Source organism: Eptatretus burgeri, chromosome 6, assembly GCF_056783735.1.
Source record: "Eptatretus burgeri isolate ZD-2024b chromosome 6, Ebu_testis_v1, whole genome shotgun sequence".
NCBI lineage: Eukaryota > Metazoa > Chordata > Myxini > Myxiniformes > Myxinidae > Eptatretus > Eptatretus burgeri.
Window position 1 is genome coordinate 92,257,362 of NC_140966.1, and position 23,543 is coordinate 92,280,904.

The window sequence follows — 23,543 nt, forward strand, 5'->3', positions numbered from 1 at the left end:
TCGGAGCCGTTGGGATTACGGGTTTCTTGGGTCAAAACTAAGATCCAGGCTTTTGGTGACATCTTGGATGCTGCTGTCCTGTCTGTGTCTGTTTGTGGTGAGGATGTTGAGGTCGTGGAGAGATTCACTTACCTTGGCAGTGATATTCATGTCTCTGCTGGCTGCGAGTCAGAGGTCAATAGACGTCTGGGTCGGGCCTGGGGAGTCATGGATTCACTGGATCATGGGGTGTGGCGCTGCCGGTACCTGTGCGGGAGGACAAAAGTCCGAGTCTTCAGGTCCTTGGTACTTCCAGTCTTGCTCTATGGGTGCGAGACTTGGACTCTGACCAAGGATCTGAGACGGAGACTTAATTCCTTTGGTACCAGGTCTCTTCGGAGAATCCTTGGCTATCGCTGGTCGGATTTTGTGTCCAACGAGCGGTTGCTGAGAGAAACTCGGATGAGATTTGTTACCTGCATAGTCCGTGAGCGTCAGTTGCGGCTGTATGGACATGTGGCTCGTTTTCCTGACTCTGATCCTGCTCACCAGATTCTCTCAGCGAGGGAGTCTCATGAGTGGAGGAGGCCAGTGGGTCGACCACGTGCCTCATGGTTGCAACAGGTTGACCATCATCTCAAGGAGATGGGGATGGGCCTGGCATCTGCCTGGGGGATGGCCAGACGGAGGCCCCTGGAGTACCGGCGGAAAGTGGACGCAGCGACGCGCTGTTCTGGCACATGCTCCCATACCTGACCTGATATATATATATATATATATATATATATATATATATATATATATATATATATATATATATATACATACACAAGTTTATAAAAAAAAAACATTGATCTATTTATAAAAACATGGAGGGATGAAATCTCAAAAAAAACCAAACAAGGAAGGAATGACACCACATTACAATTCCACAACATACACCACAATCCTCTTTTGGATTCCCATCACGACATCTTTTGATATTTTACTTTTGTTGTGTTCCGTTTCATTTAATGTTTAAACTTTTTACGAGTTTCTGTTGGGTTTTTTTTCGGGGAATATGCATAAAAGAGTTTATAAAGAAAGAAAAATGCAGGTATGCAGATCAATGAGATAATACACAGACATCAGTCCGTATGTATCACCCACTGAGCTGTCGATAACTGGAACGAACTTGCAACATGCTCTTCTGGGGCCAAGCAGCCGCCATGTTGAAATACCATTTCATTGCAAGAACACAAGTAGACAAGGCAACCCCAAGGAAAAACTAAACAAATTTCCAGTCAAGGGTTTCTCAGTGGATTCATCATCCTGAACCCATACCATTTGGTATTCGTGTTGGGGGGCACCCAGAATTTTGCCTCAAATTCAAGATGGCGGCCAAAATCCAAAATTGCCAGCAAAATTACCTTTAGGAGATTTATACTGCCTCGTAGTGTTTCCTTTCAAGGTTTTTTTCAGTGGTTCTGTCATCCTGAACATATATCATTTGAGATTAGCTTGGGAGCCACCCAAGATTTGGCCTAAAATCCAAGATGGCCCCAAAAATCAAAATGGCTGCCAAAATTAAATTAATTCGTTTTATACTGCCTTCTCGTTTTTCCTGTCATATTTTTCTCAGCAGACCTGGCATACTGGACCTATAGCATTTAAAATTAGCTTGAGGGCCACCCAGGATTTGACCTCAAATCCAAGATAGCTGCCAAAATGACCGTCAAAATCATCTTAGTTATATTCAAACTACCTCTTACGTTTTCCTGTCAAAACTTTCTCACTGGTTATTAGCTTTGTTTTTTTGTCCTTTGTTATTAGCTTGGAGGCACCCAGGATTTGGCGTCAAATGCAAGATAGCCACAAAAAACCAAAATGGCCGCCAAAATTAGCTCAAAATTGATTTAATAAGGGTCCTCTTTTCCTGTTAAATTAACTTTTTGTACCTAATATGGGCTTTATGATGGTACCGGAAATTGATTTTGGGGTCTAGAATACTCAACCGAGCTTTATCATGTAAATATGACATTCTCACTCAAAACAGGCCAGAAAATGTAAATTGAGATAATATTAACCACAATTTCTGGTCATCCTACATTCAATTCACCAACAAAATGGGCGATACAAACACATAATTAAGATATAACTGGAAATCCAGAGTTCATGTTCATTCGCTATTATCCAAGTCACTGTCCGTCTGTGAGTCAGATGAGTGGACTGCTCTCATACTGCCAGAAGAGGTAGCCGACTGCTCTTCAATGCTGTCGCTATCACTTCCAGTACTCTCGTACCCTCCTGTGCTGTCATCTCCTTTGTCCTCACTATGGCTGGGTCTCGTTCTTCTCTTCTTCTTTGGGGGCTGGGCCATGTCTCTCGTATCTTCGGTGTCTGCATCATAATTAATGTCACCTGTATGATCGGAAATGATTTGAATGCTTTGTCAAATTGATTTTGATAATATAAGGCTGAGAATTTTATTATTAAATGACAAACAACAAGTTTGAAACAGCAAATGGAAACCTTGCATAGCTTTACTATAAATAAATGTATATTTACCTGGCGTTAACCTTCTTCTACTGCTCATCACCGAAAGGCTTGGTGGGAATTGGGGGCAGGTGAACCATATTGGCCGAATACCATCTTCTGTTTCTTTCCAACCTCTGTGTTAGATGGAAGGATACTCAATATTTTGTTTCAGACATTGTTACCAGATGTGAGCTTGTAAATCGCTCACCTTGAGGTGTTCATTGGTGCTACTCTCATCTGGCATGATACTTGAACTGGATTCCACTTTCTGCTTGTCGTACATTCTGATCCATGTTCTCACATAGTCTTCATGTTCACTTCCAGCATACATGCAGGTTCTAAAGAAGATTTTAGCATCGGCGATGACTTCAACTGAAGTGTGCGATGTGCCAAGTTGTTAGAGGAGTTGGAACTTTCCCAGTTTCTTCATTCTCTTCAGTGGTTTTACTTTACCAACACCAAATGGAGAAGAGGTTGTATCACACTCTGTAATGCTGTCATCGGCAGGAAGTGCTTGACACATTTTGTCACCAAATTGGTCAGTTGGAGCTTTGACGCCAACATACCTCTCATGGTCAATCTTCATCATCCAGTCTTGTAATGGTTTAATGACAGAATAAGCAGAGGTCAAGAGAACAACGACATCTGTAACTGTCGCCCTGACAAATACAGGATCTGTTGACTTGGATGCATGGAGGATGAGTCTGGTGTCAGCTTCGTGGTGGTTGCAGGTGTCAAGCATCTCGATTTTGATTTGCGTTATTAACCAGGTATTTTCTTCCTCTATCACAGTTCGTGGAATTTTCAGCTTGGATCTCACAGCATTGGTCTTGTAGTAATCGAGAAGAAATCCAATCAGTTCTATCTTATTTTCTGAGTTTCGCAGAAACGAGTCCCAATCTTTCCCTTTAGGCATGTCCTGTCCAAAGCTTGTGATGTGAGTTCTTCTTACCGGAGTGCCAAGTCGACGTTGAGTGAGCTCCTTCATTGTGGCTGTACTGTATGAATCAAATACGATTCCCAGTTGCTGCGGTGTGGAGTCACTTGCTGGCAAGCAAAATTTCAACAGGGCTGCTGCATATTTTCCCCAAGTTTGCTGAGCAGGAACAGATTTCACAGCAGCCATTCCATGTATAAGCCAATTTACTTCAGGTGGCTGGTTCTCACAGATTGATTCAGACTCTTCTTTGAGGTCGTTCCTCAGTGCTGCTTTTGAACCTTGTCTCAAATCACTCTCTGGTGTGGCTTGAGATAGTGGGACAGTAGTTAAGGGATATGAATGTGCCTCTTCTGGAGATGTTGCTTTGCCTACCAGTAAACCAAAGGCCTGTTTGTCTTCTTTAAGAATATTATCAACTTTTGGGTCTTTCTTCACCTTCTCCATCCCGGTTTTGATCTTGAGCTTCATAATCTTGTCAAAGAAATTGACTCGTTCTTCCCCACTGGCTTTGAGTCTCAACTCAACAAATTCTTACTATTTCTGTTCTCCAGCTTCTCCGGATGACATAAATCCTCTTTCAACATCACAATCGATTTCCACACGTCTTCATATGATGAGCGGGACCATTCAGGAATGGATCGAAATATTTGTCAAGCCGAAGTACTACATCATGAACCACATTTTCATGGTGTATTCGGGCCGCTATTGTGGTCTCCATGTGGGCTGAGGAGGTGATGATATTTAGCCTTTCCTTCAGTGCAGCTCTGATCTTAGCCATGATCTGACTGATCTTGACGAATGTGTCTGTTGTGCTCTCATTGTTACTGTGTCCACCTTGCATTGGACCACCTCTGACCTTCACTTCTCGGTTATTGGGGTCTCAGTTATCAAATCCCCATGGATTGTAGAGAAGTGCTCACAAGACAATGGCACAACATGTGGAAATTTCTCCCTCGCCCAGGTCCCATAATCATTGCACAGCCTCAAAACCCTGCTTTCCGAGAACGGAACATTCTGGGGAACAAATAAGATGAAATATCAATTTTGAGGTAATTTTGGTGGCCATTTTGGTTTTTCGCAGCCATCTTGCATTTGATGCCAAATCCTGGGTGCCCTCAAAGCTAATAACAAAGGACATAGGTTTGGAATGGCGGAACCACTGAGAAAACTTTGACAGGAAAACCTAAGAGGTAGTTTGAACATAATTAAGATGATTTTGATGGTCATTTTGGTGGCTATCTTGGATTTGAGGTCAAATCGTGGGTGGCCCTCAAGCAAGTTTTAAAGGCTGTAGGTCCAGTATGCCGGAACTGCTGAGAAAAATTTGACAGGAACAACTATAAAGCAGTATAAACCAATTAATTTAATTTTGGTAGCCATTTTGATTTTTGGTGGCCATCTTGGATTTTAGGCCAAATCCTGGGTGGCTCCGAAGCTAATCTCAAAGATATACGTTCAGGATGACAGAACCACTGAAAAAACCTTGACAGGAAACATTATGAGGCAGTATAAATCTCCGAAAGGTAGTTTTGGTGGCAATTTTGGATTTTGGCCGCCATCTTGAATTTGAGGCAAAATTCTGGGTGCCCCCCAAGCTAATATCAAATGGTATGGGTTCAGCATTATGAATCCACTGGGAAAACCTTGACTGGAAAAAATGATAGTTTTTCCTTGGGTTTGCCCTGTCTAATGGGGTACAGTCATAGTTGAGTGAGATAAGCGCTGGACTTCGTCGGGTTCTGTTGATGGATTGAATCACATTTGTGACCACATTTCCAATTTTTTTCTTTTCCTTCGGAGCTTTGTAGTAGAGCTTTGAAGGCAAAACTGAGAGTCTGATTTTAGGAAGTCAGAAGTGTCAAAAAGTAATTTGAGTTGGTTTCCGTGAGACCAAGTGAATTTAATATCTTCATTAAAATGGAATAAAGGGAGGGGGGGTATTGAGGGGTTGCTGTTGTTGAAGCAATAATGTTCCTCACAGACAGTCCATAACAATGTTCCATACCAACAGAATGTGCAATAATGTTCCTTTCAGACAGTCCATAACTATGTTCCTTACAGACATAGACCATAACTGCATTCCTTGCAAACATACACCATAACTGTGTTCCTTACAGACAGAGTCCGTATTTATATTCCTTTCACCAAAATATTGAGCGATCCAAACAATCTGCATTGCATTTGGAACATCTTTCAAGAAGTTGATAAAATAGCTCATTTGGTTACACACATGTTCCTTCCAGAGTCCATAACAATGTTCCTCACAGACATATTCCATAACAATGTTCCTTCCAGAGTCCATAACAATGTTCCTCACAGACAGAGTTCATAACAATGTTCCTCACAGAGAGAGTTCAGAACTATGTTCCTTACAGAGAGAGTCCATAACTATGTTCCTTCCAGACATAGTCCATAACTATGTTCCTTTCAGACAGGGTCCATTATTATGTTCCTCACAGACAGGGTCTATAACTAGGTTCCTTACAGAGAGAGTACATAACAATGTTCCTTCCAGAAACAGTCCATAGCTATGTCCTTTCCAAACAGGGTCCATAACTATGTTCCTTCCAGACCGAGTCTAAAACTTAGTTCCTTAAAGACAGGGTGCATAACTATGTTCCTTAGAGAGAGAAAGCATAACTATGTTCCTTCGAGACATAGTCCAGAACTATGTTCCTTGCAGACATATTCCATAACTATGTTCCTTACAGAGAGAGACTATATCTGTTCCTTACAGACAGAGTCCATAACAATATTCCTTCCAGACATATCCAATAACTATGTTCCTTAAGGCCCAGTCACACCTTGACGTTTTAGCCAGCTTATGCCGATTTTTGTAAAATTTGTCTAAAACGCTGGTACACGTTGAATACGTTATGGGTAAGTTTTGATAACATTGAGAGCACGCTGAAAAACACTGCCATACGTCATTGTACGCTGGCTTTAAACGTTGTACTTTTCGGTTGTCCTCAACTTTTCCATGCTTGAAATTTTAAGACTTATGCCAGCGTATGACTCACACGTTCCGCATAACGCTGGCCATAAGTTGTAGGCACGTCACGCGATCGTTGACACACGTCGACACACGTTACTGTGAGTTACTCATAAGTCGAAACACGTCGAGGTAATGTTTAGCGTACCCGAAACTTATTTCTAACCTATGAGTAATGTGTTGTACTCACGTTTCGCGATCGGTGAAACACATTGACACACGTTACTTGTAAGGTGCTCATAAGTCGAAACACATCAAGGTAATGGTTAGCGTCAGTGTTCCAGACTCCCTGGTTTTATTTTTTTTATTTTTTTTTCTTCCTTCCTTCGGTATGATGGTGATTTTGACACTTCGATTTCTAGTGCGGTTATAATATAATATAATTAATAGGCTGCCGCTCAACGATTTAAATCATAACCGCACTGTACACTGAACACCGTCATACCGAAGAAAAAAAAAAACCAGGAGTCTGGATCACTGACGCTAACCATTACCTTGGTGTGTTTCGACTTATGAGCACCTTGCAAGTAACGTGTGTCGATGTGTGTCAACGATCGCATATCGTGCGTACAACTTATTCCCATCACATGCGGAGCGTGTGTCATACGGCTAGTACGTCGTAAAATTTTCAACATGTTTAAAATTACAAGACGTACTCCATTTAATACGACGTATGATAACGTACTTTAGCGTTTTAGTCACGCATACCAAACTTACCCATACCGTATTTGACGTGCGCCAGCGTTTTAGACGCATTTTTCAGAGGTCGGCATACGCTGGCAAGATCGCCAAGGTGTGCCTGCGATGTTGACACTTCCATTTCTGCGGCGGTTATGATTTCAATCGTTGTGCAGCAGCCTTTTCATAACCTACGCCACGTCATCGTCGGCGATGCATGCAGCGCGCTATGCCTAAGTTAGACTATCGTTGGGCATAGATTGTGAAGGCCGACAACAGGTTCAGCATTCGTTGGTATACGTTATCTATAACACAACGAAACGTTCTGTGTCCATTACTAATACGCTATGCATAAGACCAAGTCGTTATGAATTCGTCCGTATCTTTAAAAAAAACATCAAAACTTCAACGTAAGCCAGCATTTTACATACATTTTAATACGTTGCCATTGCTGGCTAAAACCTCAAGGTGTGACTGGGCCTTTACAGAGAGACACCATAACTATGTTCCTTACAGAGAGACACCATAACTATGTTCCTTACAGAGAGACACCATAACTATGTTCCTTACAGAGAGACACCATAACTATGTTCCTTACAGAAAGACACCAGAACCTTGTTCCTTCCAGACCTTGTCCAAAACTCTGTTCCTTAAAGACAAGGTGCATAACTATTTTCCTTTGAGAGAGAAGTCATAACTATGTTCCTTAAAGAGAGACACCATAACTATGTTCCTTCGAGACATAGTCCAGAACTATGTTCCTTGCAGACATATTCCATAACTATATTCCTTACAGAGAGAGACTATAACTGTTCCTTACAGACAGGGTCCATAACAATGTTCTGTACAGACAGAGTCCATAACTATGTTCCTTCCAGACAAAGCCTTGAAACAAAAGAACAAAACACAAACAAACACACATGGCTTGATGTCACTGTGAATCACTTTACTGGTGATTATATCAACACACGTTAAATGATAAATTAAACACATCAGTGTAAACATAAACCGAATCAGGGACAGATCAGGCAACTTCTATGAAATTGGAATTTCACTGCCGAAAGCCAAACAATCGATATATTTATACTGAAGGAACAATTTTGTGCTCCTCCTAGCGGTCGCGTCACGTTTGTCTCGGTCCTGCGACCTGGACTGAAAGAAACTTCGTACCTGTAAGAGTGCATCGCACATTGTGGCAATGGTCAACCTTCAACTCTGAAGCATCCGTCTGTGACGGGGTTTCGGCTAGTAATAAAATAATAATAGTACCATCGTTAAACATTTCAAAATCTTATTTGATATAAAATAAATTTCCCTCACTTGGATGAGTGATGCTTTTGACAGTTGATTCAGAGTAAATTTAACAGTTGATAAGGCTCAAATTCAGAACCCAAGCATCCAAAGTCAACCACCTGAACTATTAAGCTGACACCAGGTGTTTCCATGTTATTAAATCGTTTTAATATTTGTTTCAGTTGATTTGGGGGATGGTTTGGATATGCATTGCTTTTGGAATGGTTCTGTCCACTGTCTACAACCCCCCCCCCCAAGATCATGGTGTGCTTTGGTTGGGTCCACATTTATGTTTGATTTCTCCTCCCAATAAAATTATTAATTTCTCTTCTGGTTCCAGTTTTTGAGGTGATGGCTTATTCTCTCCAAGGGTCTCTGCCGACTTTCTCAAAGACAAGCTTCCCGTCCTTGTTTGTCACGTTTTGACTTTATTTTGTTGCCTCCATGTTCACTGTGTTTTCCTCGTTCTGTTTTGTTTCAAAAGTTTTGCTATATGGGAAGTTTTTATCGGTCTTGTCATATCAGGTTTCCCTGAGGCCTTCCCGTCTTCCTGCCGATGTGCATGATCATGTTTATTTGTATTTTCTCGTCATTACCTTGAGTTTTTGTTTTCACCACTTTCCCTCCACCCTCATTATATTGCCCCAAACTATACCCTCTGTTTCATATCTTAAAATATAAAAATACAACAAAAAAAACTTTTTCCCTTCTCACTTTATACCCCACGTAACTACGTGACTTCTTGTACCGACTCATCGTCTTCATTCTCCTCCCTCTTCACTGCCAATCCCACTCTAATATTGAAGGTTTTCACGAAACACCTTCATCACCCTTTCTTCAAACTTTTCCTTCACTCTTCCCCCATCTTCCCTCATCTTCAAAAAAAATATTTAAAATGCAATGCTTGCAATGCTTCAACTTCCCTTCTTCGCCCAGTTCTTCTTCTTCAAAATCTTGTGTTCAATTTGAACTTTCTTTCATCCCATGTCAAAAAATTCCATCTGTTCCAATGCATCCTTTCTCCACTCTGACTATTCTTCTGCACTCCATCCATATTTCAATGCAGTTAAATGATTCTCTGACCTACGAATTTTAATTATCCCATTTTGCAAAACTTGTTTGTCTTCCATTATGAATCGTTCGTTTTGTTTTTCCAACTTCAGTGCAAATTCATCCCACCTCCTAAAATCTACCTCCTCCTCACTCCCTCCATGGTATAACCCTCTCCTTAACTCCTCCCATCTCGGTCCTCATCCCAGCATCTCTCAACTGTATTCTGCCTTACCAACAGTTCCCCCTCTGATATCCCAAACTATATGGTTTACAAATATCTCACACTCTCATTCAGCAACTGATCAATATCTCTATCATGCTCTCTCTTTCCTCTCATCACATATCCCCCTCTTCCCACCCCATCAATTTTTGTTCCTCCCCCCACCTACCCCCATCTCCACAAAAACTCCATCCAGTCTCATCCTTCACTTCTCACAACCCCTCCCTTCGCCGCCCCCCCCATGGCTGTGCCGGTTCTCATCGTCTCGTTCTCCCTCAAAGCTACCCTCTCGCCCCTCCCTCGCAAATCAGCCACCTCCTCTCTCGTCAATGCAAACTTTTCTCTCTTCCCCCTTTAAGCTTTCCCCACACCTTTCTTCCTTAATTCCTCTCCCTCGCCCATCCTTTCAAATCTCGCCCCTCACTACCCCTTCTCACAGCTGCCCCTCTTCACATCTACAAGGCTGCCTCCTTCCGCCAACCTCTCTCTTCCAGCTAATTCCTCCACCTCCTCCAATCTCCCACTTTCCTTTTCCCTCTCTCTTATTGCTCCCCATTGTTACTTATTCCTTCAGCACCTAGCCCTTTGTCCTCCTCTCCATCTGACCATCTCCCCTAGCTCTTCTACAATCTGTCATCAACTGTCAACAACCCTCACGACCTCCACCTCCCCTCCCTCACATTACCTTTCTCTCCTCTGCATGCAAAGCCTCCTCCCTCCCTCTTCCTTAATAGTGGGGACCTCAAACACCTGGGAGCTTTACTCTAACCTGACTAATCTCTCCATACAAGTTGCCACTGAGAAACAGACATAATCTGCTTAACAGAAACATTCCTACTCACTTGTTACTCCCTCTATGACCTCAGGTATGAAAGACCTGAGCCCCATTCTGGTGGTGGAGTTGCTGTCTTCATGAAAAACTCTATTCCTCACTCTCCAAGCACTGCTCCGACTCCTCCACACCCCCAGGAATAACTGGCTATGGCTTCCTCCACTCCCACCTCTTGTTTATCTGTGTGTTGTAACGTCCACCAAACAGTGATGACTCCATTTACATCTTGCTTGCCGAAAACATGGACCAAATTCTATCCACTCATCCAAACTCTCTCTTGCTCATATGCAGTGACTTCAATTGCCATCATTCCAGTTAGCTGGGTGTGGGTACCTCTCTCACCTGCAATGGAACTTCAGCAAAGGACTTCTGCAACTCATTTGGACTGACTCAATCAGTCTACTTCCTGGTGTTGGATTAGTAGTTATGGTGGTGGCTTGGGATATGTTATGGTGGTGGCCAGTGTGCACTGGTCGAGGGGCACTGCATCAATGACACAGTTGTGCTTCCAAGAAATTATAGCTACCCCTGCAGCTGAGCTGCCATACGCAAAAAGAGAAGAAGAAGAAGAAGAAGAAGAAGAAGAAGAAGAAGAAGAAGAAGAAGAAGAAGAAGAAGAAGAAGAAGAAGAAGAAGAAGAAGACGACGTCAACTTCCGGACCCGGATCTCAATCAACGGTACTCCATTTTTCTGTATTTGTTTTTCACCAATTTCTCAGAAAATGTCTGCTGTTCTTCATTTGCTTCAATCAGTTCATCTGACCATATGCTTATTAAAGCGGTCATCTCTCTGGCTGTTATTAGAGTACCACCTCAGTGCCGACGAGTCTGACACTTCACTCAGGCCAACTGGAAGTGTCTTCAAGCAGCCATAAAACATCTAGACTGGTCTCCCATTTCTACTTTCTCCAACATCAATTCATGCTGGGAATTTTTTCAAAGAAACTTGCTCTCTCTCATGCACAGATTTATCTCATCCCCTCTTCAGTTGTCATACCCTTCCTCCATCACATGGTACATTGATGCATGTGATGAGGCTGTTGTCCTGAAACAACTTGCCTTTGCCTCATAGAAGGCAAATTCAATTGAAGGCAATCTCAGTTCTTTCCACAAAGCTCGGAAGAAATGTGTGTCTACCTGAGGAGAGCCAGAAAACATCTTACTGATCTCAATTCTGAACTCTCAAACCTGTCTCACTCCTCCAATCCCTGTTGGCATCCACTTAAGTCCGTTTCTGGAGTATTTTCCCCCTCCATCCCTTCCCTTACCTCAAATGGCTGCACAGGTGATGGCATGTGAAAAGGCTGAATGCCTAAACTCTGTGTTTGCTTCGAAATCTTGAGTCCAAAACCCATCACTTTCTGAAGCCACCTTACCAAGTCACAACCAGTTGTTCCTGGACTCTGTGGCCTTTTCCACTGACAAAGTGGAGAGCTTTCTGTCAAACTTCGACTCAGATTCTGCAACATTTCCAGATGGCATCAGCCCTTGTGTTCTAAAAACTTTCTCTGCTGCTCTTACCCAACGTCTCTCTGTTCTTTTCACCCTCATTTACTTAAGGTCATCTGCCATCTGCTTGGAAATCAGCAAACATGACCACTCTGCATAAAAAAGGTGCAAAAACAGATTCCTGCAACTACAGACCAAGCAGCCTGCTCCCAATCATCAGCATGATCATGGAATCCATCATCGCTTCTGACATCAAATCCTTCCTCTTTTCCAATGGCTTGAATTCTGATCATCGATTTGGATTTAGACCAGGTCACTCAACCCTGGACATGCTACTTCTCCTTTCCCAACAATGGATGGAGGTGGTAAATGCCAAAATGAGATCAGAGCCATCTCCCGAAACAAATCGTGAGCTTTCAATATTGTATGATATCCCACACTGTTCACCAAATTATCTTCTTATGGTATCCAAGGCAATCTCAAGTCATGGATTGTGTACTTCCTCCTGCCACAGTCAACGTATGGTTCTTAATGGAATTCTCTCATCTCCTCTTCCCGTCCAGGCAGAAGTTCCTCAAGGCAGTGTTCTTGGCCCTGTGCTTTTTCTGGTTTTCATCAATAATCTCTCTGACTCTCTTGAAAATCCTCTTTATCTCTTTGCTAATGACTCCACCCTCCACCGTACCATCTGTCATCACTCTGAACAGCAGGTAGCAGCCTCTTCACTCTCTGCAGACCTGGATAAAATCACAAGCTGGTCAAACACTTGGAATATGTCTTTCAATCGTGACAAATCTCACACCCTCACCATCCATTGGGACCACACTCTGTGCATAGTGTTGGTGCTGCCTAAGCAGTCTACTTGGCTATTGGGCACAATCCTGGACGGGTCGCCACTCCTACACGGTATACCAGCATGCTGGCACTCATTTTGCCGACCTCGGAAGGATGACAGGCTGACTCAACTCCACCTGGTATTAATTCAACAGCTGAGCTGAATTTTAACTCAGGACCCTCGGATCCTAAGCCCCCCACCCTAACTATTAAGCCAACACCAGGCATACCTTCACATGTCTCTCCAAAAAGACCATCTGGAACCCCTGCATATACTCTCTCAACGATTCCCTTGAAGTCCTTTCATTCAAGCCTTTTGGTCTCACTATCTGCCACTGTCTTTCCTGGGAAAGCCACATCCCCAAGCTGACCTCCAAAGCCAGTCGCTGACTGGGCATCCATCCATCCATTGGGGCCATACTCTGTGCAGAGCATTGGTGCTGCTTAAGCAGTCTCCTTGGCTATTGGACACAATCCTGGACGGGTCACCAATCCGACACAGTATACCAGCATGCTGGCACTCATTTTTGCTGACCTCGGAAGGATGACAGGCAGAGTCAGTCCCACCTGGTATTAATTCAACATCTAAATGGGATTTGAACTCAGGACCCTAGGATCCCAAGCTCACCACCCGAACTGAGCATCCTCCATCATGCAACATCCTTCCTTGGCACACCTGAGCTTCCAACCATTTACAAAACTTTCCTCTGCAGTGTGATGGAGTACTGCTCCCCACTCTGTGGTGGTGCTCCTCCCTCACACCGACCTCGACTTTATTCTGTGGAAACCAAAGATCAATGGTATCGCCCGAGAGGAAGCTGAGACTTTGGGTCTCTTACTCTCTCAAAAGAGGCAGGTCGGTGGTCTTTCTGTCTTCTACTGTCTCCTCTATGTCCTTGCCCCCTCCCCCCACTCTGTTGGTGATCTGTCCTCCCTCCCCCTATATTTCCTCAGGGTGCTCAAGGTCCTCCAAAAACCCCCCTTCTGGTGAAACTGCCAAAATCAAGAATCACTGCTCACCTTCACTCTTTCATTCCTCTTTTTTGCCCCCACATCTTGAATAAACTCCCACATTCTCTTCAATCCAACTCCTCCGTCCAGGTCTTCTAAACAGCTGTTCACCACCATCTCATATTTTCCCCCCTCCAAAATCTTCATCTTCACTACCCCTGTTCATCTACGCAAAACCCTCCTCCAAATTCCCTGTTTTCCTTCCCGAAATTCCCTGTAATACCATCTTGTTTATCCTGTGTTGCCTGCCCCATCTCTCTCCTTTCCACAGATATTCTATTGTCTTTGTTCCCCACTATTTTGTGATTCACTCTTCCACCCCTCTTGTCTCCTGCCTTGTTATATGTTTCTGCGTATTAGCTCTTCCATGAGCCTCGTCTTGGTACACAAAAAAAATATACTGTATATATATATATATATATTTTAAAGCCTGGTGTTGGCGCAGTGGTGAGGTTAGGGCAGTGGCTTGGGATCTAAAAGGTCCTGAGTTCAAGCCCGTTGGGCTACTGAATTAATACACCAGGGGTTGACTCAACCTGACATACCTGCCGAGATCGGCGAAGTGAGTACCAGTTAACTGGTCCAGTGTATACCCCGGTTAAAATAGGTGTACCATATCCCTGTGTCGTTCGAGGCGACCAGGGTTGCGTCAGGAAGGGCATCCGGCATAAAACATGTACCAAATCACAATGCGGATCATTTGGATGATCCGCTCTGGTGACCCCTAACATATATATATATATATATATATATATATATATATATATATATATATATATATATATATACATATACATATGTTTTATACATTTTTTAATGTTGTGTTGCATTCACTAGCCCAGAGACAACGGAACTTCCTCGTGTTGGAATCACCATCAAAGCTTCAGCAGATATTGAGGGAGATCGGGTAACAGTTTTACATTGTTTTACATTGTTTTGAGACGTGAAAAACCACATGGCCAAGAACCACAAGGAGAAGAAGAAGAAGAAGAAGAAGAAGAAAAGAAGAAGAATAAGAAGAAGAAGAAGAAGAAGAAGAAGAGGAAGAGGAAGAAGAAGAGGAAGAAGAAGAAGAAGAAGAAGAAGAAGAAGAAGAAGAAGAAGAAGAAGAAGAACAAAGAAGAAGAAGAAGAAGAAGAAGAAGAAGAAGAAGAAGAAGAAGAAGAAGAAGAAGAAGAAGAAGAAGAAGAAGAAGAAGAAGTAAATTTGGCGTTTCAGCAATCTCTCGATTATCGAAAGAATATACTTTAGCGATATATTTTGGCGTCTTTTTAAGTCTTAGTAGTTGAGAAAACACGCGAGAATAAAAGTTCTGGCTATTAAATGCTTTTGCCTTCACTCGATAGGTGTTTATGAGTATAACCCTGTGTACACATTTGAACATGCAGACATTTTTTCCCCACATCATCCCTCTATGTGGAGAACTACTGTACTCTACGAGAGGCATTACACATTTTCTGTCGCAAATGCAGCTGCAGATAATGTTCACATGACAAGCTGAGAAAATAAACTTTTGGTAAGCTGTTGACTTGCAAGAGTGGGAAACTCACAATGTGGAGAGAAGGCTGCAAGTAGAAAATATTGTTTTCAGATAGTGTTTGAGATAAGCAAGTATAAAGAGGCTGCTCTGTCTTGGTAGTTTGTGGAGCAAGAGATGCTGTGACATGTCTTTCATCCTTCAATGTCTGCACACTTTTCATTCTGCATGATACAGCCTCGGCATCACATCAGGCAATTACATTACTTTGGCCACTGACACCTCGTTTAAATTTTCTTCTCCTTTTTCCCAAAAATGTCAGCGCCATTCTTCAGAGACCAAGATTATAAATTGAACGACACACACTACCCGAAAGAAAAGTAAAAGCCTGTTGTCATTTGCAAGCTTCTCACTGGACTTGTTGAGTTAGGCACTGGGCTTAAGTAAGATTACGATGAAAGAAGCTGAAGTTAAGGAATAGTTTGCTTGGGTCCATCATCACATAATTTTGGCTTTATCTCAGGTATTTGATCGTCAAAAGAAAGACATTACTTTTTTGTTTTGGCAATGTATTGTAATCTGATGTCCATACATCCCTTCAGCTTGTTATTCTGTTCAACATAAGTCATTCAGTTATCACATCCATGCAAGTGACTCTGTGATTGGATGTATGATGCCCACGTATTGGGGTTCATTTGTTTGTGCCTTACAAACAGGCATGGCTTGGAATTCTGAGGTCCCAGTGGGCCATCTAAAAAAAAAGTAAATAAATACATAAAATCAATACACCAACCTACCGATATGCTTCATCATCAAGCAGCACATGTTGTGCTCTGAGATACCGCCGGATAGTGTCTTCCAATCTTGGAACAGGTAACCTGCAACACAACAGTATGTCAGGTCATATATTTCAGCAGAACACCACCTCAGGTTAATAAATACAAGTTTCTGTTTACCCCACATACACACCTCACTTGACATGTCATAAATCACAGGAATTGGAAATTTTTTCACCTAGTGAAATCTGTTTTCTTATCTGCTCCACTAAAAGAGACCTCCAAAAAAGGCTTTATGTGTCAACAGTGGCCCCACCTTGGAAGCTTCTGGAGGTGTGACATTTCCTGGTTTCCCATTGACGTTTCCAACACATGGTAGCCAGGATCTTCAACTTTCAATGCAGTAGACAGGTATCTGTTCCAGAATGTATTGCAGTAGCAGGGAAAATGCTTGTGGATTGTTGCCTGTCGTACCAATGACCAGGCCCTGGGTCCTCACAGAAAGAGATTTGTGTAAAGTACAAGCTGTGATCACCTGATAATTTGTGCTTTTCTATAATTTTACAAAAACTGGCATAATTGTATTTGCTTGAGGTATTTCACTTAAAATATTTGATTTTTTGGTCAAATATGCAGCTGCCACTTCCACCTCATGAAAGCTAAGTTTTCCGAACCAGATTTGTCATGTTTTTCTGTTATATCTTCGTCCCTGTGTTGTTGTTTGGATTTCTGTCCAATTTTATGTGGTGAACAAGTAAAAGAGATGTAAAATGCATAGCCCCCATGGTTATAGTGATTTTGCTGTGCAGAGTTAAAGGGTAAGCTAAACTACAACGGCCACCAGTCAACCTGGTGGCCCTCTTTCATCTGATCACAAAATAAAGTCATGTCCACATTTATGCCATTGCGTACTGTGCTTTTGCCAAGTTTGAACAAAATCAGTCCATGCATATCTGATAAATGGTTTGGGAACACATTTAAGTCACAAAATGGCCGCCGGTCGGCCATATTTTATTGCATCGTGAAACAAAAGGACACACTTATGTAGACCATCATTTGTTGTCTTTGTGCCTAGTACGAATTAAATCGGTCCATACATGCCTGAGATATGGTTGCGAATGCTCGCATGCACACACGCGTGTGCAAACACGAACACGAAACTCGATACCAAATCCCTGAGCCCCCGTTTTGGATGAAGTCCATTGGGGACTAATAATATGTTGTTGTGCTGTATTTATCAAATTTGTTTTTGTGTTGGCCATGGTCGACTCATCAGATAGCCAATATGAAAAATGTTTCCATTTTGTTGCCGTGTTCCTCATTTTGCTTCTTTCTTCCGAATTCTTGTACTTTCTTCCTCCACACCATTTTTCAATTTCCCCTCTTCGCTTCAAAATAAATTAATAAATTAATAACTTGTACTTCCTGGACTCCCTTTTCAGCTGGACTCCATTTATTTTTCTCCCTTTTCTCAATATCACAATACTGAATCTTCATTGACTATAAACACTTCCTCCTTTAAAAGCATTTCAAAACATTATAAAATGCTTCATCCCTTATTTCTCCAACGAGAGTACCCCACGTGTTATTCTTATTCACCATAATCTTTTCATCTTATTAATCTTCTTCCCAAAGACTCTGACAGCTCAGCGCTTTGTCACTCAACACTTCCCCCACAGCTACAAAACCACCTTTATTTGTGCCTCAACAAAAATTATCCCTACCCATTGCATGAACTTTATCTCTTTTTGTATAATTAGGGAATTCGTAATCAGCAACCCTCCTCCTCATGTCCACTCTTTCCACAGACCCCATCACCCCCACAACCTCCAAAGCTTCAAGTCCTCCTTTTCTACATCCATACTTATCCCCACACTCTTAAAGCTTCTCCATTACCCCACCCCCTCAAACGTTCCCCTCTCACCCAAACCATTCAAATATTCTCCTTCACCCTGCCAGCTCAAAGCCTCCCCTGCCCCCCAATTCTACACCCTCACAGCACTTCCTCCCCTGTCCCAAAATGTGTGGATTTCAAACATCCGGGGCCTCTGTTCCAACCTGACAGATCTGTCAATCCAGGCCGCTGATGATAAAAACCGAACATCATCTGGTTAACCGAATCGTTCCTCCCACAGGAAGTCCCTGACTACTTAGTATATTTCCCTGGCTGATGTATCTTCAAGTTTGATCAACCTGAACCTTGCCCTGGTGGCAGAGATTCACTTTTTATCAAAAACTCAATTTCTCACTGCTTTTGTACTGATCTTACACTCCCAGACCCCAGGAATACCTTTGGCTGCGACTTCCCCTCCACTCCCACTTCTTGTTTGTCTGTGTTTTGTACCATCCTGCGAACTGTGATATCTCTATCTCTATCTCTATCTCTATCTCTCTCTCTCTCTCTCTCTCTCTCTCTCTCTCTCTCTCTCTCTCTCTCTCTCTCTCTCTCTCTCTCTCTCTCTCTCTCTCTCTCTCTCTCTCTCTCTCTCTCTCTCTCTCTCTCTCTCTCTCTCTCTCTCTCTCTCTCTCTCTCTCTCTCTCTCTCTCTCTCTCTCTCTCTCTCTCTCTCTCTCATGTCATATTCTAATCATTTATTTGGAAGAATCAACATCTCCCTGGTTATTCTCAAAGAGCTGTCTCAGCACTGGCAAGTCTGGCATTTCACTCAGACGGATTGATAGGGACTGCAAGCAACCAGCCGACACCAGTACTGGTCTCCTATATCTGCTGCCCCTGATATTAACTCAGCCTTGGAATTTTTTCCACAGAAACCAGCTCTCCCTTATGCACAGATTCATCCCATCTCGTCCTCAGTTATCCTACCCATCTCACTGCCTATGTTACACTGAATCTTATCGTGAGGTAGTTGTTCTGAAACAACTTGCCTTCTCTTCATGGAAAGCAAATCCTACCGAAGGCATTCTCAGCATATTCCACAAAGCCCACAGCAAGTGTGTGTCCACTCTAATGAGAGCCTGAAAACAACATATGGCCAACCTCAAGAATGAACTTTCAAAATTGTATCCTTGCTCTAACACTCAGTGGAGCCTAGTTCAGTCGATCTCTGGTGTATGCTCACCTCCCATCCCTTCCCTCTCTTCAAATGACACCACAGCCGACTGTGCCAGTCAGAAGGCCAAATGCCTCAATTCTAAATTTGTTTCCAAATATTGCATCCCCAATACCTTGCTCTCTGTACCCACCCAGTTACACATAACTGATCATGAACTCTGTCTTTCACATCTGATAAGGTGGTGAAGTTTCTGGAAAACTTCTTTCTTCCTGCCTGTGAAACAAACTTCCACATTCTCTTCAATGTCATTCTTCCCTCCAAGCCTTCAAGACAGCAATTCACCACCATCTCAGATTATCCCCTGCCCAAGACAATGATTTTCTCCTGCTGTTCATCCTCCAATACACCCTCCAAGTCCACCTCATTCCATATTTCCATTTTTGCCTTTCTGAGAGTTTGCTCCTCTATCCAACTCGTGCCACCCACCCCACCCCTCTTTACACATCAAGCTCTCATTTCTCCCCATACCCATTTTTAGTTGAAATAACTCTATTTTGTCATTCAATCATGCTGTTGGCATCCCCCCCCCCTTCTCTACTCTTCCTTTTGTACCATTGCATCCTGATCCGTTTGGTGTTCTCGCTCTTCCACGAGCCTCAACTCTGCATACAAATGGTGTGAAGATGGTGAAAGATAGAGGGCAAACACCATTCCTTGTATTCCATCGTATTATATAATCAAGCAACGTTGTATAGCTATTTTACAATGAGAATCCGTACAATCTTCATGATTGCGTAATCTTCGTGTAATTGTTTTATGGTTAAGTTAATTAAGAAGGAGAACTTTGGAATATTTTCAATGAATAGTATTACATTTTGGGTGAATGCATTTAAAGTGGCTTCCTGAGTAAAATTGAAATTATAACCTGCATGTTGCGTTCAATAACAAGATTAGTTCAACAACAGGAAGCTTTCGTTACTTTCTCCATTTCATGTTTTATTTTGTAAGAGACCATGATAAACATCGACAAACATAGTCACTGCATTGTTTGTGCAGGTGTGTACTGATATAGCATGTCTTGCACTGTATTCTGTGTTTCGATTTTTCTGAGTTTTATAAATGCAAACATTGTTTTTTTATGCATCGAGCCTTATCTATATATTAAAGTCTCGGCAGTTTTCTGTCCGTCTGTCTGTCACGCTATATCATTACGTCTGGACGTCATGAGGATGTACAAAAGCTGACTCCAACATCTGCCATTTATATTTTCATGCAGTTCAGGCCTAACATATCGCCGAACCTGTCATACTCATAATCGCCATGCCCTACATTTGCATTTTCCATTCCGTGTGAAACACAAACAAAGCGATTGTTAAAATGATCATCAAATATTGAAATATTACGTCACAAGCCTTCCAACGACACAGTACGTATAGGCCTTAGGCTACATTCCTTAAGCCTCACCTTCAGGCTGCTCCCAACACCTGCCCAACAAACTCTCCATTGTGACAACATTGCACAACGCTAACTTAACAACAAATATGTGTATGTTCAATCGACTTGACGAAGGAAGCCAAAAATGACTCGAGCATTATGCTGATTGGTTGTTGCAACTGGGTGAGGGGTGCCTTCCTTCTGTGGAGGGCAACCTTTACAATGATGTAAAGTGCATTACCGCCTGCTCTTTGTGTGAACTTGGAAGATGACGTCATCAACCATGTGTATGCCAGACATATAACCGTCCAATCATACAAAATTTGGAGTGGTTGGCTTCACTTGTGATTTTAAACACAACGGATAACATGGTTGATCCATTGAACTGTATGAAAGAATGGAAAGAATATGAGCAGTGCAAGTTTGGCACTACCAAGCGCTATATTTGGATGTCAAATCGCAGCAGATATATTTTGACTTGCGTGATAAATTTGAGGGAGATCTTGAATATTGAATGTTAATTTTGAGTTGAAAGTTAAAGTCGATGTGAATACTTTCTCACATCAACACAATGCAATGAGGGCTCTGGTGAATCATCATTGGGCCGAGCAACATGGCGACATCTGCGTAGAGCAGGGGCTGTGCGGTGGTGACACAATGGTGACTCCAACGTGAATAGCCATGATCCTTCCAGTCTTTGATACAGTTCAATGCGTTGATCTTCCACACAGTAAGATCAATGACCACCTGCCTGTTGACACTTTCGTCGTCAAAAGTGTCGATTCTTTGGCCATGCAAAACCTATCTGCCCTTTATCCACCTGAGTTTCTTAACTTTGGGATCCTGGGGTCCTGAGTTCAAGTCACGCTTGACCATTGAATTAACACCAAGTGGGGTTGACTCAGCCTGTCATCCTTCCGAGGTCGGCAAAATGAGTACCAGCTTGCTGGGATGATTGAGCCATTCTAGTATCCTGCGTCGGAGTGGCGACCCATCCAGGATTGTGCATGATAGTGCAGGAGACTACTTTGGCAGCACTGGCTCTCTGTAGAGTGTAGAGAGTATGGTCCCAATGGATGGAAGGATGGATCCATCTTTCAGGTGTGCCACTACACAACGGTAATTTGCAACGTTTTTTTAGTGAGATGTATAAAACAACGCTGTTTTCCTCATTGTCACTTCATTTTGCAAATCATCATTAATTTTCACTTCAATGTCTGATCTCTGGCAACAAAAAACTAATTTACAACATTAGTTTTGGCAATAAGTGTTGTCTCCATGTGTTTATCCACAAACCTGAAGCTGGTGTAATTGATTTAGAATTAATAACTGCAAGGAAGCATCATTGAATCAAGGAATTCGAGTTCCCTTACAAGGACCTTTAACAGAGGAGGAGGCTATTCAGCCAATCAAAACCTCCGCTGGTGTTGCCAACCCACGCTGATTTGCCCATTCTCTTTCGTTTTTTTTCTTTCTCTTTGTCTATGCTCTTTGGTCACATGTAGCATTTTAGAAGACCTTGGTATAACTCGAACAGGGTCGGGTTCGAACCTCCAATCTCCGAGACAAAGAGAGTGGGCACTCTAACCATTATGAAACTGAGTCTGCTTTCAACCCAAACTGAAGAGATGGTTATAGGATCACTGGCAGAACACAAATCTCATGTGATATTTGTTATGCTGTCACAGATGTTTAAGTAAACCACTAAAATAAGCAGAGTATACAGCAGGGTTCGTGTTGATGAGAAAACCAGTACTGTATATCATAGAAACAGTAATGTAGATAAAATGGGTTCAAAGTAATTATCAAGAAACTTACATCATTTTCTTGAAAATGCCGAAGTAAAAAGAATTTCTTGACATTTCACTTTTGAATCAGCTGAAGGAAATTCCTTCTTGCGAATCTTGCTTTCCAAACGTACGATTCAGAAGAAAATCTGGAATCACAATATACAGTTATTATTCACATTTTACAGTTATAATTCACATTCACAGTCTGTGGAAAGCAGAAACAACGAGAAGGGCAGTTGATAGCGTGCATACCTCCGCCATGTAATGCCTGATCCACGATAACATATCTGGCTCAATACATTTTGAAATATCATGCGACATATCGTTTTTAGTCCCATCTCTCAACGGAGAAGAATCACTTCTGTCCAGCAAGTTTCATTTGAATCCGTCCACAACTTTTTGAGATATCGTGCTTTATATAAGTTGAGCCCAGTCTCTCAATGGTGAAGAATCACTCAAAAATTATCGGATATTGATCCAGATATTCACCAAAATTGAATCAATTCTTCCCTGTGACACAACCAACGTGTCTACCAAGTTTCATCCAAATCTTTCAACAACTTTTTGAGATGTCGTGCTATATATTAGTGAAGGGCAATGTGTCAATGGTCAAGAATCACTGAAAAAATTATCGAATCCGGAATCGGATCTTCAAAATTGAATCAGTTCGTCCTTGTCACACACCCAACCTCTCCACTAAATTTCATCCGGATCCATCCACAACTTTTGGAGATATCTTGCACAAAGACAGACAAACAAACAGTCAAACAGACAAAAAAACAGACAGAGAGGGGTGAAAACATAACCTTCTTCACCTTCAGCAGCAGAGGTAAAAAGGAATCACATGTCACTGGAAAATTTGTCCAAAAAGAAATGCACAGTCTAACATATTATACACCCAACATCCAATTTAACTGATGTATACCGAGCAGCCTTTTATCAATCTGAATCACAGCAATCTTGAACTTTGTATCGTTGACATTTCCACATTTCTGTAAATGGTTTATAGTATTACAACACTGGAGGATTGGTAAGTCAGTGAACTTTGGAAAATGTGCAGTTATTGACTTTGTCACTTCTACATTTTCTGACATTTGGACGGACATTTTGTTTCATTTGGAAATCCACGAATGCATGGGCAAATTTATCTCATTAATTATTGTTCTGATTGTAGCTAATTGCTTGAATTCTCTCTTGCAGCTGTTGTGGCAATTTATTACCTTGCACTTGTGAAACGAAAAGCAGGGTTTAGTGA

General features: G+C 42.2%; 2 protein-coding genes across 2 annotated transcripts in view; both read right to left on the reverse strand.

Annotated features, from left to right (window-relative positions):
* LOC147025336 (carnitine O-palmitoyltransferase 2, mitochondrial-like) overlaps nt 1-23,543 on the reverse strand; it is a 96,524-nt gene that overhangs the window by 36,907 nt on the left and 36,074 nt on the right. The window contains 3 exon segments of the mRNA XM_085886225.1: nt 16,073-16,153; nt 16,368-16,538; nt 22,317-22,434. Coding sequence (XP_085742351.1) covers nt 16,073-16,153; nt 16,368-16,538; nt 22,317-22,360 — 296 coding nt within the window. The 5' untranslated portion in view covers nt 22,361-22,434.
* LOC147025337 (uncharacterized) lies at nt 785-14,791 on the reverse strand. The gene has a single exon (XM_085886213.1). It carries the CDS (start codon nt 3,902-3,904, stop codon nt 2,894-2,896), a length of 1,011 nt encoding a protein of 336 aa, XP_085742339.1. The 5' UTR covers nt 3,905-14,791; the 3' UTR covers nt 785-2,893.

Coding starts and splice junctions, on each gene's coding strand:
- LOC147025337 (XM_085886213.1), bottom strand. CDS start 3,904: ATGAAGCTCAAGATCAAAACCGGGATGGAGAAGGTGAAGAAAGACCCA.